Source organism: Leuresthes tenuis, unplaced genomic scaffold, assembly GCF_036924035.1.
Source record: "Leuresthes tenuis unplaced genomic scaffold, fLeuTen1.0.hap1 SCAF_9, whole genome shotgun sequence".
Classification (NCBI taxonomy): Eukaryota; Metazoa; Chordata; class Actinopteri; order Atheriniformes; family Atherinopsidae; genus Leuresthes; species Leuresthes tenuis.
Genome location: NW_027325363.1, coordinates 14855344 through 14876337, shown reverse-complemented (window position 1 = coordinate 14876337; position 20994 = coordinate 14855344). Strand labels below are relative to the sequence as shown.

The 20994-nt window shown below is 38.6% G+C and overlaps 1 protein-coding gene across 1 annotated transcript in view; it reads right to left on the bottom strand.

Annotated features, from left to right (window-relative positions):
• The window catches only part of grik4 (glutamate receptor, ionotropic, kainate 4), a 216195-nt gene that overhangs the window by 143806 nt on the left and 51395 nt on the right, over window positions 1–20994 (bottom strand). Inside the window, exon 2 of the mRNA XM_072392488.1 lies at window positions 5179–5312. Within this exon, the coding sequence (XP_072248589.1) occupies window positions 5179–5260 (82 nt within the window). The 5' untranslated portion in view covers window positions 5261–5312. The remainder of the gene's footprint in view (window positions 1–5178; window positions 5313–20994) is intronic.

Genomic DNA, 20994 nt, shown 5'->3' with positions numbered 1-20994 from the left:
TACGAAATGGAAAACAAATCCATCTCCTAAGAAGCCCCCCTACTGCTTTTTGATTTAGGAACAGCAGATAATTGCCTTTCATATTGTGATATTGAGGTGGACAGAGGCAGGGCATGTGTGGTTCCAGCAGCCGTTTATCGAGTGGAGACTGGCTGCTCTGCAGTGTTTTGATGAATGTCGCTCTAAGGATGGATCATGTGGTTCTCCAGACTATTTTCCAAAGTTTTCATTTTCTGCTCTAAAAAAGAAAATGCGACTCATAGCAGTGATTATGTAAGTGGGGAAGATGATTTTCTCCAAATTAGCATAAGAGGCAGTTTACTGGTTGGGTGAAATTAGACATCAGACGCTCCTTCACAAAACTAATGAGGAAATACCACCCACAAAAACAAGCTGCACCATATGGTGGTGAACTGGAATTTTAATCTAATGTTACGCTGTGTATCCCCTTGTTTAAATGTTTTATTTAGATATCTCAACATGTTCTTTCATTACAGTATTTTGTGAATTTATCATACCAAATGTTTTGCTCTACCTCACTTTCTGAATGTGAAACATGTGACACTTTTTTTGTTTGAGCTGCATTCATTGAATTGTGCAATAAACGATAATCTAAGGATTCATTCAGTCCTGTTCATTCAGTCCCTGCATTTCTATTAGGATGCTCATTAAGCTTTTTTTGATCAAGTAAAATAACTAATTCTGTAATCACAAGGCCAAATATGCAAAATGGTTTGCAGTTAAAAGAAAGTACTTGCAGCTTTTCAAAAACCTGTTATACCTATCTGATTGACAGAAAAAATGGTTATGACAAAAGAGCTGTATGCCGAAACAACAAAAAGGATTATAAAATTCTTTAAAAAGGTAATTCAACTCAGGTAGTGGCAAAATATGGTAAATTATGGAGCATGTGCAAATAAAACTGGAAGGTTTAAAAAAGTGTGAAATAAAGGTAGACTAAGGAAAGTGACAAAGCATCGAGACAGAAAACTCAAAGCAAAATGCCTGAAAAATAGAAAATGTACAAAAAAAATAACTGGAAGAACTTTGAAGGAAATAGGATTTGCATACAAAGGCTGAAAATAAACCATTACTAACACCAAAACTGAAGAAAACAAGTTTTATAGGTCAAAGAAACAGACTGCCGATGATTGGATAAAAGTGATACTCAGTGACTGACTGAAGAAAACAATCATTTCTACAATCATTGACCATTAACCTATAATTAGACTCCATCCTACAGTGCTGACTGTCAACTGTCCAACAAGAAAGTTGGAACTCGACTGAATGAAGAATATTCTCTCATTAGTGAAAGCCAGGCCTAAAAGAGGCAAAAAGCCTTAAGAGCTTCAACAAAGTACTAATTGTAATTCTTTTGGTTCACGAAACCATAATTTTTTCATTAAATTTGTCAGGAAAGAAAGCAAATTTGTTATCAGTTAAAATATTCTGCTCATTTTTATAGGTTTTACAAAGCTAGAACGTCCAGTTGTTAAACAAATTTGATCTGAGACTGTGTATCTGGGATATATATATATTTTTTCAGCTGGATAAAAATCGCCCAAGAGCGGTGAATCCATATTTCTTTCCAATAGTTGGCACGCAGACCTATATCACATCATAGAACCGAAGTGATTTGCAAACAAAAGTCTATTTTAATCCCTGGATTTGCCAACACAGCAGAGACAAAGGGAAGCTCACCTACAGTGAGCCTCTTGCTGGCTGATGGATGGTCCTGATGGGGAATGTGGAAGAGGCGTGAGGTTGTTTTTGGCACCGGCACACAGAGAAGGCCAGACAGTCACATTATGCAAGCCAGACAGGACTCCAGGGAGAGCCATGTTAAATACCAACTCTAGGAGTGCAAATGGCAGGAGTTTATGGTGTTTGGGGGTACGTGTTTGTTTGTGTGCCTTGGTCTGCTTTGAAATGTGTCCGTGGCTGTGTGCATCTACGCTTGTGCATGCCTTTGCCTTGTACTGACAATACAATGGCAAAGAGAGGGGTGCTGTGAACAGATGACATTAGAGGAAAGGAAAAAAAAAAACAGGCCAGGCTCCTAATTATCCATCAGTGATGCAACACAACTGAGAAAAACAAACCAGCACTGCTGTGAAGCTGCTCTTATACAGGCAGGTTGAGGGTGTTGGAGGATGCCGAGAGAAAGTAAAAGGATGTCCCCGCTGTTCATCTATCCAAAAATATGCAGAAACAAGGAATGATTTGCTCGTGGTGTGTTCAAATAAAAACGTTTGGAGTTGTATTGTTTTCTAAACAACACCATGGTCTGGAATCCACCAATAGCAGTAGCTGTTTTGTTGCAGAGGGATGAGGTGGAGCAGACAGCAGAGAAAACTACTGAGCGATAGATAAATGCCTCGTTCAAAAATAAGAAACATTTGATCCTGTCAAAATCTGACAGTTAAATCGATTCAGTTTTGTTAAAATATGAAAAACTCTAAAGATAAAAAAGGAGACAAAAATAGATCAGGCAATTTTTTGTTCCGATATGCATTGATGAGCAGCAGATGGGACTAGTTCTTATGAAAAGTAACCTGTTTTTAAAATCTTACTTTTTATCTGAAACTAAGTTATACAGATTTTTTGATAGACTTACAAGAACTACATGGGGATTCATAGGGCTGCCCCTGACATAAAGTTTTCATGGTCAACCAGCAGTCACAATTTAAAGCCAATAGTAGACTATTTGTTGCACTTTTATGAAAGACACATCTTTAGTTTTATATATATATATATCAGGATATAAACGAAGTTCATGGCAAAGTGCCAACATCCAACAATTAACCAACCAATAAGAATTTAGTCAACTACAATTTTTAGTGCTGGCTAAAGCTTGGTAGACTATTAAAAAGCAGCCCTTAGAATTTGTAAATGGCTTTTGTGCATCCATCCTAGCAAAGAAATCTCACAAACTGTTTCTGAAAGTTAAATATGAAGCTGGCCACTAAAAAAAAAAGAGTATAATGGGAGCACAGTCCACGAGGTGTAGAATAAATGTTATTCTCAAGCTCTATCTTAATTTATTTATCACTGTTCTATAGACGGCACACAGTCTGTTGTCTTTCCACCTAAGAGAAGTGGGCCATAGATAAATGAGGAGACATTCAGTCAAACTTCTGGTTGATGGGAGGCATGTGACAGGGTGTCAGGGAGCTGGTGACTGTAGGAGAATAACAAAAAGATTCCCTGCATGCTTTGGCAGGTTATGACACTTTTGAACCAGGCCCCTTTAGATATAAAAGTCTGGTTAGTTTCAGACTTGGTCCACCACTCTGCCACTGTTTCCAGATCAGAGAGTCACACTGGTGTTTGCTGCTTTCGGGGCAGTAATCTTTAACTCACCTCACAAGTGCCAGACATTTAGCTGCAATTTCTTGTGTTCATCATGTTGTATTTCCAGTGGTCCAGGTGTGAAACTGAATTTAAACTACAACAGTGATATAATGTAATTTCTACTGAGTTGCAAATGTAAACTACGTTGCCCCATGTATAATGTCTGGAAAACATTACAGCCAATTTTCCAGAGCTAGTGTGTCGGTGTTTGTGGGCTGGTGAAATCACGCTTCATGCTCTTTTCTGGTGACCTGTATGCTGCTTTCCATTCTCTTGCTCTTAATGTGAATGCATTCACATACAAGCTATCAGAACTACATGGAACCTCATCTGCTATTCTCAACACGTTGTAAGAATTGGTGTGTAAAGGAAACACAATAATTTCTACAGCATGCTTTAAGATCTAGATCACATTTATTTGTCATGTATACACACAAAATTTGTTCTCTGCTTTTAACCCATCCAGGTTGGCACCTGTTAACATACACAGGGTCACACACTCAATAGAGACAGTTGCTATACACTGGAGTGGTGGGCAGCCATTCACAGCACCTGGGGAGCATGGGGGTACGGTGCCTTGCTCAAAGCTGATTGTTGAGAGTGGGGATCAAACCACCAACCTTTAGGTTATTGGACGACCCCCACTCTCACCACTGAGCCACGGCCTCCCTTTACACATGTACTACACATGTGCTCCTTGAGCGCTTGAGATAGGTAGTGCTCAAGATACCATCTCTCGCTTTTTCCTGACAGACTTAAACTATATCCTCTCAGACGACGGTTGATGTGTAGAACCATTTGTAACTCCAACTATCCTTTAATATGTGCCCATTTGTTGGTTGATGAAGCAGACGATCAAGCAAGTGAAAACAAGCTAATGTAAAATGAAAACATACAATATTTTCCTGGCCTCTGGGTTGGTTTCATCTAAATTAAACATAATAATGTGTCTGACTATAATGTTTAAAAAGACTGGGGCAAGGATTAGCAATGGACTTAAACTAAGATCATTGGTATGGTTTGATGTCTAATGGGGTAAAGCAAAAGGACACTGTTGTAGTCACTTGGATTGCACTCCTAACATCGAATAGATTTTAGAGAAAGAAGGAGCAGCCATGTGTGCTCCCATAGATGTGTTCGTGTGGTGAAACACAAAGGACAGAAAAAATAAATACGCATAAAATGAAAAGCTTCCAGTTAATTAAAGAAATACAACAAAGAGGATCCAGGACTCTCAACCTTTGAAACTGAGGGTTGTAATTCTTTTTGTTGTAGTTACTTTAAATGTTTCAGTAAAAGCTATGCATGAGTAATCACAAATTAAACGCATGTAACTTGTGCACAGCCTGCTGAAACCACACAATTATTATACAAAACATGACATGTTGGAAAAATGTATCTGCAGTCAGACGGGAGTAACTTGAACTCCACATACGGAGGATGGAGAGGACTAGCCAAAACTAACTTACTCAGGGTTTTAATCCCATACAGATGAGGAAGCTCATTTAAGATTTTAACTGCAATTTTACAACACACAAATAGCTGCACATTTTATAGATAGCCTGCAATCTTTTCCTATTCTCAGTCATAATCAACAGCAAAATAATGAAAGAATTCTAAGCAAAACTTTAAATTTGATTTTAGTTCAAGTTTTACAATTAAGACTGAAGTTCTTTCATTCACAGAATTTCAATTGGCATAAAAATGTAATTATGGGGTATGCGTGTATTATGCTTCTCAATTAATAGAAAAAAAATTCCAGCAGTAGCCTGTGGAGACAGCAGTATTCCCATTGATATTCATCTTTGAATTACTGACATTTACCTATTCGGAAGGAGAGCGGGCCACCAGAGGTGCTTCTCACCCACATGGCTAAGAAGAGCAGAAGCACCCAGGCTGTGAGCATCTTCTATGACTCCTCATGGGTCCTGCCCCGGGTGTGCCCCTGTCACAGCCACCTGAAAATTAATCAGAGGAGAGCAAACCGTTTGTGCCTGTACATTATCTGACATAAAGAGCGACACACACAAAGCCAAACCTGCAGACATACAGTACTTTATTTCTCTCTTTCTTGCTCTTTCCATCTATTTTGCAGCTCGCTGGCAATGTGTCAGAGACTGTGTTAAACTGCTGCTAAGTGCACCTCAGGCTCATGGGAGTTTTTGATGTCTTTCTTTTTGACTGCTTGTTGTTTTCCTGTTTTGTGGAAAAGTGAGTCACTTTATTTGGTATTTGTTATTTGTGTTATAGATGGAAGACGGGTCCCTCCCTAACTTTGTCTAAAATTGATGCCACAATTCCTAAAGCATTTAACCTGAGTCTGGTCTAGAAACTGTAAACCTAAATTGATTGTGCGCCTAATTTTATATGCTGAGTACCTATTAGTGTGATGATCACTCATCCTGTTGCACTGAAGGCAGTAAATAAAACTCTAAAATTCATGTAACATATGTACGTCTCACAAGCACTAAAGTTATTATGTTTTCTGCCCTGCAAAGGTGCTGACAGGTTACAATAAACTGTGGCATGCTCCTGAGGCATGATGTACTTTTCTTTGGTTTGAGTTTGCAGTGTCTGAGACACTGATGCAGTATTAAGGGTCATTATTGCATTATTATCTAAATTTTCATCATTTCACACATTCTGCTTCACCTCTTTCACTCCTCCCATCTGAATAATTCTCTGTGACAGTTAAATTTCATTAGCACAGGCACATGTAATAATGAAAGTGGTCGATCAACAGAGGAAAATAATAAATAAATGCACAGCGCAGGTGTGTGACACAGGCCAAATTTATGATTGAACTGTCCCTCTGAATCCTAACAGCTATATCAGATCTTGTTCTGCTTTGTACTTAATTAATCCTCTGAAAAAAAAAAAAACTGGGTGTGAGCATAAAAACGATAAGCCACTTATCTCAATTAGGTATCCAAGGATGTGGCCAAATGCCAAAAAGCACAATTGGTGAAAAGGGACCGAGATTATAATGAGTTCTTTGTCAGATCATTACTTTCTGCTCATCTGTTAATTCATTTAAGGCAAATCAGTGAGTTCACTGTAACAAAATATTCAAACGTTAATAGTGTGAGGGGAAAGCAGAAAATAACAAAACTGTAGTTGCAAAGATGATGAATCAGAATGAAGTTGACTGTCGTTATTCCCTTCAAAAGACTCATAGCAGTTAGGATAATGAGGTACACCTCGGCCTTTGAAGGGAGTTTGTCTTGGGAATAGTTTTAGTTCACCGGAAAAAGGGTGAGTCATTAAAGATCTCACAGTGGGTAGTCAGTCCTAATTGACTCATGGTTTAGCAGATGATGGATAGATGTATTTGATCCTTTGATCAAGCACTGAAGTAAATGGATTTTATCTACTCTCTAACCTGAAAAAAATAAAAAAAACACCTTATCTCTGTCAGCCCGAGAAGAGCAGCGGAGATTAAGGGAGTTGTCACCAAACGTACAGCGACAGAGTAAATATGCACTCATACTCCACATAACACAGTTTAATTCATTAGAATAAGGTTCTCAAACACAGTTATTGGATTAAAGCTTCTGATGTATTTTGTTCAGAATATTACTGCTCTATCTTAAACAAATCAACAACTAGACTGCAGCTTCCGAATCTCCCACTTCACCCCATCCCAGAGGTGCTTTATTTGATAAAAAATCCAGTGAATATGGAGGCCTTTAGAAATTAAATTAGATTAACACTCATGCTCACTAACTGAGATGATATGAGCTTTGTGATATGACACATTATGCCTCCGAAAGCGGCCATTAAGAGATAGGAATACGGTGGCCATAAAGAGAGGGACACAGTCAGCGTCGCTCAGAAACTCACTTAATGCTAAGGAGCTCAAAGTGTGTCCAAAAAACGTGCTTTCATGTTTTTCGTGCCAAGATTCGGAGCCTGAGGAGAAAATGTGACTCATCAGATGGTTTTTCAATCCTCCATTATCCAATTTTGTTGAGACCATGCTCGTTGTTGTGTCAGTTTCCCCATCTTAATAACCACATCACATTCTTGTCACTTAAATCACCCTTTCTTCCTATTTGGTTTCACCGTGTTTTCATTTCCAAAATACTTTTAGTTATGACTGGCTGAAAGAAGCAGTTGAGAAAATGACTGCATATGTAGTGTGTAAGTCATGTTGGTTATTGTGTCCTTGTGGCCCTTACAAAGCCAAAGGACAGCAGAACAGACCAGAACTATCAGAGAGGCTACAGAATGACACATTTCCAGTGATGCAAGAACAGAGAAATGTAGGAGTTGTTCTGATTAAACATTGTAAAATTCACTGCTGAACTAAATTTAGCTGTAAAGTAGTACAGCTATTTTACACAGCAGTACACAGCAGACACAGTTAGAGATTAACTGTTGAACATTGTGAGAAAAACAGCAGGTAAAGAGTAAGCTATCCCCCTCAGGTTTTTGTAAACAATGAAAACCCACGGAGAATGTCAGACTTGTTTGTGGAGATTTTCAGTCATCCAGGCCGTGGCAACATGGTGGTGTCTGAAGAGAATGCTACCAGACATCTTTTCTTGGCTCCTGAAGTTGTTTCACCTCTCCTACTAAAGGATTCTGCAGTTCTAACTGGTGCGAGATCACAGGTTTATGAACTGTTGTTGGGACTTTCACATTATGAAAGTTGCTAATGTCATGGCACCCCATGCTGTGGGTTGTTTACCCACAGTACCTGTCCAAGATGTTTTGGTTACATGTTTGAAGGTGTGAAGGGTTTGTGAAACTGCCTGGGAGGGAGAGTCAGGGCCGCATTGGAAGTGTTAGATAAGTGAAACCTGAGGCCACCTCCCTTAATGTTGTTTCCTCCAGTTTAACACAAAACGCTTCATTCACTCCTCTCTCTTGTCCAAAATGTGGACACTTCTGCCCTCAAAGGAGTATCACTTAGAGTTGAGATATAAGGCGACCACTGTCTCTTGGTCTAAGGAAATGATAATACTTATCCTTTATTTCCTTCTGAGTTTGATTCCGTGTTTATTTTTCAAGATATTGAAGCTGATTTGACAGGTATTGTTCTGAGTAGGTGTCTGGTAAACCTGAATATTGACACTTCCATCCTCAGTATGCACAGCACAGTCCAAAATAGGCAGTTTGTCACGAGTTGTTGAGATATGTGTGATCCATATCTATCTGAACCAATGGCTCAAAATAGGTATATTAGGTCCACTGAAGTTCGCACTGAAGTTTTAGTGTTGTTTACAATTGCGAGGCTTTTTGTCTTTTCTTTCTTCCTTTTTTTTTACAAGCATATCTTCTTGGCTTCTGTTTGGTTGCAAACTTGAAACCCCAAAGATAAATTAATCAGATTTATTCAGCCCAGCAGGGGAAAACAATTGGCTTTTATTAATTTTATTGTAAAGATAAAAGCAAAAGTTATATGAATAATTCTTTAGTCATTTGTAGCTTGCTGTCTTAAAGGAATTTTAAAAAAAGCATTAAAACTAAAAACAGATTTTATTTTTAGACCATATTACCCAGACCGAGGAAAAACACAGTCATCATATGTGAAAACGGTAGTGATGAGGCAACAGTGCAGCAGGGCACAGCTCTAGTCGAGCCTGAAGTATGTCCTCTTAAGGAGCTAACTTGCTGCAGCTCTTTCTGCTCCCTTGGTATACACGTGAAAAGTAACATCGAATGACCCTGTGGTTCTTGATTGGACTTGATAAACAAAATCCATGGAGGTCTGTATGTGATGTGGTGTGTTTTCTTCCTGAGGGGATAAAATGGTGGCGAGGTGCTTTGCAATGTTTGCAGTTTTGTAGATGACTGAGTTGAGCTGATGCTGATGTTTCTGGGTGGGGCTCCGGGTGCATCTTATGTGCATCTCTTTTATTTTCTCATTACAACTCATGCTACAGTACGGTTTGAATGTGTATGCTTTCCATCGTTTCATTTTCTATTTCAGACAGTATCCCCTCACTATGCTGACAGACAAGACAACTCTGCTGAGTGTGAATGTTTATTGCATTACACTGATTTAGCAGACACTTTTATCCTAAGCTACTAACAAGTGAGAAGTGTAGAGAAGAACACAATACATACTGCACAGCATGAATTTATGACAGGTTTTTAGTTCAAAATGGTTAGAACATCTCTGAGATGTTGCTATTTATGCCCGCAGTTGATGATTGTCTTTGACCAATCAATGCCCTGCAGTGTTTCGACATATAGCATAAGCTCAGCTCGCTTGCAACCTCCACTGAGGTGGTACCTAAAAAACTATCAGTTTGTATCAGTTACATGATACTATTGACAATGGAAAAGCAAACAAAGTGAGCCATACCGTATCAAACTGTACTGTACCATGCACTGGAAAAGCGCCATTTGGAAATTCATACGTGTATGATGAGGACTCTCCAAGATAATGTTTGTAATAAAATAAACTGTCAATTACCAAGTCAATTAAATAAGTCTGTACATTTCCGCTTGTGCTACGTCAGAGACAAACATGTGACTTTAATTTTATTGTCTGTGTGAATGTCCCAACTTCAGCTCATGAACCTAAAAATACCTGCCAGTCACTTAAAACTGAAGAAGCTTTTCAGATGAGAGAGAAAACAGCTTCAAGAAGCAAGAAAACCTGTAAAGTTACCTTGAAGCTCCTTCTGGGAAGTGATGTCGAAGGCGATATAATGCTCTGTGGCTGTGGAAAATGAGCCAGAAACAACTTAGAACTGGCTTTAGATTCAGCCATGAAGAAGCGTGAAAACCCGCTTTCATTGAAAAGGGGTACCAGAGACCAACAAAACATGTTTGCATGTTAAAGATAAGACGCTTTACTTTCTACTTATACGCTCTTGTGGAGTCTCACATGTTAGTTACAAGTTACACAAGTGAATCTAAGATGTTTGCTGACGAGAAATTCTGTTCACATTTCGTGAAGGTCTGGCATTATTACTTTGACATTTCAGCAGTGAAGGAGTGGGTGGTTTTATTAAGCTGAGCTTCTTTCTTTTATGTTCATAAAGAGACTTTATGATTTCCTTTCTTCCTTTTTTTTAACAGATGCTGAGAGGGGTCAGTGCAACCACAATGGCTACATGACAAAAGAAAGTACACCGGAGCCTGTGTTGAAGACGATTTTCCACAGGACAAAGAAAAGAGCTTGTTTGTATTTTTCCCAAATATAGTCAGCCAGTTTGATCTGTTAGGGAAGCGGAGGACAAACATCTAAAGGTCAGACTACTGTGATCTAGATGTTAGACTGCAATATCAGTGCAGCCAGACTGAAAAGACAAGGGCTTTACATTTCTATATAAAAAAACCTGTTATTTTCATCAGGTGGAAGTCCGCTGATGATTTTCATCATGTCCTCCATCCATCCATTTTCACCAACCAGGTCGCAGGGGGGCTGGAACCTATCCCAGCGATCATTGGGGGAGAGGCAGGACACACAGGTTGCCAGTTCATCACAGGGCCACACAGAGGCAAACAACCACACAGACGCTCACACTCACTCCTTGGGACAATTTAGAGACACCAATTAACCTGACATGCCTGTTTTTGGACAGTGGAAGGAAGCCGGAGTACCCAGAGAGAACCCATGCATACACGGGGAGAACATGCAAACTCCACACAGAAAGCCCCAGCCAGAAACTGAACCTGAGACCCTTTTGCTTTGAGGTGACGGTGCTAACCACCACACCACCGTGCAGCCCTTTATCATGTCCTAATACTGAAGATTTTAAACTGAAAGAGGGCACTTTGTTGATACTCCGTTTCTTTCTTTTCATCCCAAGTTGCACCTATAGTTTCTTGTGTTGGTTGTTTCTCTGGGCAATATATGTCCACAGACAAAAGTCCTTATCAGAGATTGTATCCATTGCATTCCAGGTGATGGACAAACCAAAATAATGTATTTTAACTGAATAAAAGCAGCTATCAGTAAAGCACCATTAATACATTGACTTGTGATCCAGAATCAACTATTTAAATATCTAGATATCTAGGTAACTGTCTGATTACCATGGCACCCAACTCTGTGATTATGTTTACATATAAAATCTGAATATGTAGCTGCTGCTGCGTGTACCATTTTTGCACTTATTTGAGATTTTAAAGCAAAAAACCAAGCTAAATGATCAGATTCAATTCTGTGATTAAACCGAATACGACTGCCATTTGAGCATCCGAAATCAAACCAAATTAAATAAATCCTTATTCCAGGTTTACTCTAGTCTGCCAACTGTTTCTACATAATCCAGGAACTCATCAGTTGTCATCTAAGGATTTTGGATCTGAGGGCAATGGTCAATATTTTTAGACTTCTGGTGTATCAAGCCAATATCTGAACAGGGGATATCCAGACCAAACCTTACGAGTAACTGAATCATCATCAGAAGATAGTTGACAGTATCAAGATCACATTTTGGCCGATGCACCTCTCAGTTTCATTCAGACTGTTTATGTAGATGCAGCTGAAGGGGATTGGTCTAAACTAATCTCAAACAAACTGCTTATGAGAGACTTTAGCAGCTGGATGGATTATCCTCACATCATTAGTGACAAGTACTGAAAAGTTGCAGTGTTTAAAACATTTGGGTGGACGTATGTGCTTTGTTGTGCAATTAGCCCGATTACAAAGAAAAGGAAGAGCGTTTTGCTTGTTTGCAGCTGAACACATTTTCAATTCTACCAACAAGTACTTTTACTCCATTGAGAATTGATTCAAAAATACAAACAGTACCAAAACGGATTCAACACAGTTCAAGCTTAGATATATAACAGCAGCCTTCACAGGCGAAATCACCACTGAGTAGAGACAAGAGCCTTGTCAGGCTTCAGACCGATCTGTAACACGAAAAGCTCCACTGTGAAATCAGCTCATTGTTTTTAGAATTCGGTACAAATTCCAGCACGCTTTACTCTGGGGTAGAGAGTTGAGTTGAATGATTGCCCACATTTTTCTGCACTCTTAAATCCAGGATTTCACTTTAGCTTCTCATGTGAAAAAGACAAATAAAGATGTATTTATGTCTCTACTATTGCACAAAACTGTGAAAAATGCAGTTTGCGTTACGTTTGGATAAACATTAGTAAAATATGTGATTGAAAGAGGGAAACTAGAAAGCTTGTGAAGCAAAGAGAGAGAAATGAGGGCACTCACAAGGTTGAATTGTAATTTGTTACGCTTTGACTTAAATAGTAATTGTGTGTTGTACAATGTATTATGTGTAACGATGACGAGCCAAATTTCTTCAGCCTTTCAAATATTGTTTTTACTAAACTTTATCTTGAGATGTGCAGATAATTGGACACACCATTGTTGGACACACAGTTCTCCAGGTGACTTCTCTTAGTGTCATTTGCACAGTCTAGCCAAAGTGTCCTTACTCTGTAAATTACTTCTGGTAGATTTAGACCGGTCTGAAATTAATTATTTATACATGTATATTTAGTCCATGTAAGCATTCTCTCTGACAATCAAGTCTGCAAATACTCACATAGCAGACAGTAGATGAATGAAGAGGACAAAGGCACAAATTACCACCTGATAGTTTGCATCAATTAGGAGTCAGACAGGCAGTCATAATGTATTGAGTTTAACGTATTTCATTTTCAGTATAAGCTCCCCCTGAAGACAGAAAAAGCTGGGGATCTTGAAATAAGATGGTGGCTCATGCAACTCACCCTCTGTTTCTCGCTCACAGAGAGTCAGTGCAGACTAAGGTGGTGAGACATAGTGCACAGTAAAGACACAGTGTATAGCACATATAGAATAAAGATTGGGTACTACAATTTCTATATTTAGAAGAAAAGCGAGTCATTCCCTTTAAAGGTTTATTGAACTCAAAATGTGGTGCAGAAGACTGAGAACTCAGGTTATGAATGCAGGAACGAAGATAATACATTTTAACCTTCATCTATTCATCTATTGACTTCACCAAGACAATATTAATTGAAAGGAAGCTGGAACAACTTAAGGTCCAAATGCATCTTTCAAGTTCTGTGCCAGGACTTTTCTGGATTTTCTCCTGTTTCTCAGGGACATCTCTTTCAGATACCGTTCATCTGCTGTAGATAGTTTGTTTTAAAGTCTGCGGCTTCTTCTTTTGTCCTCTACTTGTCCAGTTTCCTCGATTCATTTAAAGAAAGCACCATTCAAAGATTTGCCAAGATTTCATCTAATAGCTCTTTGAGAATCACCTTGTTGATGCATGGATATTATTTTATGCCTGCAAAAGAGTGAAATCATTGGCATTTTTCATGAAAGCAACTAAACAAATACATACAAATGATGTCTTTATAAAAATCTGCTTGGAGCAAAGTAGACACAACACTGGTTCCTATCTTAATTTAGATGCTCCCTTATGCCTGAATGATTCATAGGTCAGTGTTAAAGGTGGATTTTGTAACTTTATAAAATAATCATCATGAGGGAGCAGTTTTACTAGACGAATTGTCTGTTTCTATTTTCTACTTCAGTTGTCAAAAAAGTTCTTCTTCATCGCCTCTGTGGCCTGTTGATTACTACTTTTATTTTAACTAAAAAAACCATTAAGGCAACTAAGAAGTAACAGTAATATGTACATATGCTAACTTTGATATTACTGCTGAAACTGGCTCAATAACCTTTACGTGTGAACAGTTCATGTAATAGAATAAGCCTGGTTTTTCACACAAACATGGTAAGAAACAAATAAAAGCGTTGCCCTTTTTTACGTGCGGGTTCTCCCCTAGCTACAGTGACTGTGTTTTTCAATAACTTCTTCTCATCTCCAGGGGTGGACTGGTAATCTGTGCATTCTGGAAATGTCCAGAACGGCCGTCCGGTCTATGGCCGTCGGCCCTGTTCAATAACCAAAATTTTCAGTCTATCAACTACCAACAGGTGGCAGTTATAGGACAATCGTTATTCTATAGGCCTAAAAGCCAACAAAGGATACTAATGTTAGTGTCTGTCAACAGAAAGATGGCAAGCAGAAAACGTAGCATCCTAACCCCCACTATTTGAGGGGAAAGTCCACGGCGGTTTTTTCATGCCAGTCCAATCCTGCTCATCTCAATGCTCTTTTTTGCTGTCATTTTGTTCGTTTGGCACAACCAGTGTCAGCTTTTACTTTCTCTTCTTTTAAAGGATTCTGGGCAGAGTAAAATATGAGAAAGATAATGCTTTTTTTTAACATTGTTAAACCTATTTAGGTAAGGTTAATGATGATCATATAAATCAAAATCATTGAGACTCTTTAAAGTGCTACTCTGAGAAATAAAATATTCTTAAATGGTAGCAAGAATATTTTTCTTATTTCAAACCATACCCAAACAAAACACTCTCCCGCTCCAGTCTGAACACTGAAGAAGTCTTAGTTTGATTTGACAATCAACAGAGTAGAAATGCCTGTGCTCTGTCAATGTGGCAACACAAGAGAGGATCAGCGATTGGCATAACAGGTTGGTCTGACAGCTGTTTGACTTGCCTTGTCAAAGCAACAGTGCACACAATCCAAATGCCAAAAGTGTCAATCATGCATCAAACACTCTGTTAATTCAGTTGCAAATTGACCATTAAAACTGTCAGTTTGAACCAAAGGCAAGCCAGACAAATAATGAGATTTATGCATTTGCATTTATTCATGTACTGTTGCATTGGGAGTCACAGAAGTGGCACAAAAGCAACTTGTAGATGGAAACGAGTAAAATGCGGCTGATGTTCCAGAATGTTTGACTGTCACAAGCTGCAGAGATTTAATGGTTATGTGGTATGTAGATAATCTTTGGGTGAATATTTACAGTGAGTTCCAAGAGAGGAACTGTTTGAAATGTCGGGAAGTGAGAAAAAATGAATGAACTCATAGACAGAAGTTGTATCTTATAAGAAAATATCACACACTATCCAATTGTTTATCTTTCTGGAACCAGCTCAACATATCTGCTATGAACTGGATGGTCACAGTCAGCATAACGATCACCAGCATCTCCCAGCAGTAAACAAGCATTATTTTTCTTAACAATGTGTTTTTGTTAACATTTTTTAACAACTAATTTAAATCTCCCTGTCAGCAAATCTGATTGAGACTGCCTTATGCTGTCAAGACAAGCAGACCTACTGTACTGAACACTTATCGAAAGCCCTTTTTACACTGCTCAAAAAACTGACCACCACTCACTAACATCAGATTTTTGATTGCAATGCACAAGTGTTTAATCGGTGTTCAGTCATTTTTTATTTTTTTGCTTCAGCTTCAGAGCGCAACATCTGGCGTGCCTATTTTCACTGAGCGCACTGGAGTCCGGGCAACACGTCCAGGAAAAGTTAGCGTTGTCTTTACAGACACACAACACATGTTCACCAGTGAGGCTCACCCATAAAAAAAAAAGAACACTGACACATCTGTGGTTGCTGCTCATGTAAGCTGATAGTTGCATTAACAGTGGCGCCCACTGACCTTAAGTAAATCAATTTGAAGCACTGGCTTCATTGTGCTTCATAACTCAACATATTTCAAATGAAGTGACTGGTGAACTGAAGTTTTGTCCCATGTTATGAAGCACTGTTTCCTTGCAAAGATTCATCTACATGTGTCCTTGCACATCCATATAACATTGACTTGCATGTTTTATACTTCATACTCTGCCTGTTGTGATTATCAGAGGCTGTTGTCCAACACAGTCTGTAGGATGGAGTGTAGGACGGCTTTTCTAGATTCGCTTTACTGAGATATAAGTAAGTCAGAACTTGATGTTTGGTAAGTTTTTCTATGATAAAATGACTTTCATCTTGAAGAGTTCTGCTGTCCCACAAGTATGAACCTTTGTCCAACATTTTCATAAATAAGACAGAGTGAAAGGAACCAAGTAAAACGCTAATAGTGGGCCTTGTAGAACAGGAATAAGCTGTCTCACTGATGTAAAACACATATAACAGTGAACAGGTGTAATACACATTACACTAATATGTCTATTAAGATGTCTATCATATGACTGCCTGATTTCTTTTTTACTAAGCTCATAAATATTAAATAATGTTTCGACAGGCACACTGAGTGACAAGTACTACATGTTAGCCACAGATGGTTGTTGTTCTGCCTGCCACTAAACTGAATATCTTTGTTACAGTACAGTAGCTAAAACAATCTCATCATGGGTTGAAGAACTCCCGCATTTACATTAAGACTTGCATCCACTTACAAACTGAGAAAAAAATAACTTTTTTCCAATTAACCTTCAGGAACTGACTTAACAGCCCCATTCATTCCTATGAGACGACATAGTCCCAAAGGTACATAAATGGCAGGGTTTAAACTTTTAAACTTTTTCTTATCAAGCAGAGGGGTTCATAGACTTATTTGTTTTACAAAAACACAACAATGTCAAGATCTAATGTGCAGCTCACATAAACACATTTAGCTGCACTATAATTGTTCAGCACCACTGACAGTTTGACAATGTTTCTCAATTGCACATTATGACTACTGCTCTACACATGTTTAAAAAAAGCAGAAGATCAATGTAGCTATAAATAATCTACATTCAATTGTGCGAGGAATAAATCCAAGGAATAAAGAAAAACAAACAATAAAAGGTGTCAGTGACAAACTGATAATAGAAAGTAGGAAATAAAAAAGCAAGAGTACTCTGATACTGTGACAGCTAAATTGCTATCAAACAGATAAGATGAGACGAGGGCTACAAATGGCTCAGCCGTCCTCAAAGATAAAGGGCCAGTGAGACAGCCTAGACAAGGTAGAACTCTCAGATGAGTCTGGCCTCTCAGTGGTTAATATTACGTTAATGATGGGTATGATAAAAAAAATCCCCAGCCTTTTTTGAAAGTGAAGAGAACATTTGGCACCAGATAGCCTCGTATGAAGTCAACAGAGTAAAGAGATTCAACTTAACACTGCTGTCATTAGAGTAAAGGTCCCTAAGAGACAGCAGATATGCAAGTTAATTGCTGGTTGTAAGGTCCGAGATTTAATAAATTCCTCTCATTAATGAAATGTCAAAGTGAACACTTTCCTCAAACACTGCCAGAGTTCGTGGACAAATTATTACAACCTTGGGCCTATCAGTGTTGTATTTCAAACTCATTATCATTTTGCAGAATATGCTAATCAGTTTTTCCTGTTCTAAGTGTGTGTTGTAGTGCTTATGACTCAGTCACTTGTCATCATGGTAGTATAGCCTTGCGCAAGGGTACATTCTCTGTAGCAAGGGCGGTCAACCTCAGATGCTAATAGCGCATAACAAAATGTGCTCAGACAACACATCCCCTGGCCATGGCCGAAGCTATTATTTTTTCCATTTTGAAAAAGAGATCTCAATACACACCTAAATTTAATGACTGCTTTCCCATTTTCTCACTCTGTAACAGTTTCCATAAAAAAAAAAACTTGGTTCTTTCGATGTAATCTTACTAACAAACAGACAAACATCAATTATCACATTCCTCCACCAAGGCAATAACAACTTGAAGAGGGCAGACAGGGCAAGAGGTGGCAAAGGATTAAGAGCAAGCATTCAGGCAATTCTTCCTTGCTCGGCAATTGCTATCAGTCATTAGTTTTTTGGTTCTTTTCAATGTATCCTTTAATTTAAACTTTCTATTCAGACATGTATTTCTAGTGGATGTCTGTGGGTGTTCTGTTTCTCTAATAAAGAGCATCCATGCTTAAGAAATATTCCTGGGAGCATTTATCCTAGTGTACGGACTTTGTGTGTGCAGATGTACACGCTTATGCATCCTATTTTAAAACTTCACTTAACCAGGAAAATAAGACTATTGATATTATAATCTTTTACAGCAGCGAGCTGGCAAAGGCAGGCAGCAGCTCAATGAGCACTTAGAACTCAACAGTACTTGTAACACTTCTAACAATACATATAATTAGCACATAAGGGTGTACACATATAAACATGTGGATTAAGGCAAAGCTCTTTCCAGAAAAGGTGGTCTTTTTTCACAAAGACAGTTAATCACAATTGTTTTCCCAATCACTTTAGATGACTAAACCCTATTAATTGCGGCATATACCATTTTATTTTCAATCCAGAGTTCCCCACATAACGATCTGCAGTTTAATTTAATATAACAAAATATTTCAATAACTAGGTTCCTACCCAATAATTAGGGTAGTCCCCTTAATGTTTTCGCTTTACTCAAGCACTTTTTATAACTCTAAATGGGATTCCTACACCTCTCAACTGGTAGGTTTGGCCAACTTTCCAAGTTCTCTTAGGTGTGCATTTTATTTGTGATAGACAGTTTTTTTAAATAAATATTTGGATGGATTATGATCAGGTTTGTAGCAGGCCAGTTCAGATCAGTCCGGTGTTTTCTTCTCAGAAATGCCATCATTCTGTTGACAGAGCACACAGTTAAATGCTTTGTTTCAGAGAGCCTTAACAATCTTCAGATTCTATCTTTCCCAGCATAGATCCTACTTTGGGATACAGACAGTGTGTTCAGATTACCACTGTAACGATGGTGCCCTTCATCTGTCCAATGGTTGTGAGAAATTGGTTTTTAGAAGCACTTGGACAAGTCAGCATGATTTTTTTAACCAGTTTGTCTTTAAACTCTTCCTGGGTCTTCTACCATGAATCATTCATAAAGTTTGTCCATGTTTAGTGTGGCGAAGACAGTGATAAAAAATGCAGAAGGCACCTTTCTACCTTTGAAAAGGCCGCAGAACTGATTATACAACTGAAAACATCAGTGCTACCAATTGTGCTTGAAATACATTACCCACATTTCATTTGACACCATTTCCATGGAGTATCAGAAATCCTATAACAGACAAACTCTGAAGACTCTTAGAAGAATAAGAATAAATCCAGCTTTTCTTTCTCATGCATGCAGGGGTGAATGACAAAAGTTTTTCATTTCAAACTTTGAAGAAAAACAGATCACTGCTTCAGTGAGTTACAGAACTTTGGATTTGTTTTATTATTAATCTACGGTGTAAATAATGCCTTAAACATCTTTTTTTAGAAAAAAAGGGTTGTGTTTTTTTAGACGTTTTACAATTTCATTGGTAAAACTACATACTGAAAAATCTTTGCCAACACAAGACAACACACAAAAAAAGCCTGATCTAAAACATATTAAAGAAATGCTCATTTGCTGATTAAAGCTACTCACCAGAAATGTAGGAGTCCTGTATTTATTGCATGTAAAACATACAAGCACCCAAGAGACTTGGGTACGTCCGAAGGACGCCGACTTTCACCAAACTGTTCTCGGTGAGTAGATAAACATATTTAATGCCAGAAATAAGGTCTAGGTTTAAAAATACTGGAGTTCCCCTTTAAGAAAACTATAACACAGTTTGTAAAACATTGTAAAACACTTCACAGTCAGAGCATATCATTTACATAAGATTTATCAGTTAATTACTAGTAGCAGCCTATAAATAAGGCAATGGTTATAACTTTTGTAAGTTACATGAAAATTTTACTTCATAGTCTATATTCATTCAAGCTCTCAACAAACCAAGCAAGCACAATCTACAATCAGCTATGATGAGTTCTTATGGCCTCACCTACGATTGTGCAATTGTTGCCTGATTGGTGCTTTGAATTTCCTGCAGGTGCCCAGTGAAATTTTGCACAGAGGATTACCTAACCAGTGGCTAGAGGAGAAGGAGAAATCAGCATTATTTCCGTCGGCAAAAGAGGATAAATTAAAGGAAGAGTGAATGAGGGAGAAAGGGAGAAAGGGCACGGCTGAATCAAAGATGAATGCATGTGGAACAAATGTTCATCTGATCAGTCTCCTCTCAAGGATCTCCCATTGTGGGCCATTGTTGGTAGATCTCTGATTCAAGTCTATTACTTCTTGGAAGTGAGCCTGACACGTGTGTGTGTGTGTGTGTGTGTGAGAGTGGAGACACAAAGGTCAAACTGTGGTTTATTTGACCCCGATCTGTGTGTGAATTTTGTGTTGTATGTATGATTTCCTTCACAATCTGTACTGAATGACCCCACACAATACTGCAGGGAGATATGCACTCTCAATCATTTTGTAGCACACTGCAACAGCAAGAGCAAGGAAAAGGGGGGGGCAGAAAACACAAGTGGCAGGCAGATAAGCAATGTAGCCTGAAAATCTGCTCCTCGGCAGACTCGGGCAGCTCCGGCTCCCAATTGGCAAAACCCACTGCAGGGAAACAAACTTGATTTCAAAATCAATGTCCCTCCAAATTGTAACAGCTTGTCAGTCTGGTTAAACAGCTGTAAGGGTCAAACTGCAAGGCATGTTTGCTGCATAGGTGGTTTCTGTCTGTGTGATTTCAGAAGACAAATGTAGTGTACAAAAACTAATGGGGTGTAGATGATTTCTCAGAAGAAAAAAAAAGAATGAACTCGCTGATGCTTAAGAGTGAATGAGCCATGCGGGTGAAATAATAATGAGCAGTAGATGTTTTTTGGTAGCAGAGCTCCACTCACTGCTCACAGCTGCCATGCAGGTCTGTCCTCTAACTCTTGAGCAGCCATTTACTCAAACAGCTGCAGGAGTTAAGTGCCTTGCTCAAGGACACATCCTTAAGTGGAAATGAGATAGCAGTAAGTGGTGTTCATGAACACATGAACAGTGAAGAGAGAAACAATGAATAAAATGAAGCCCCATTTGTTGGCACCCTCGTAGAATGTTAGGTGTCCCTC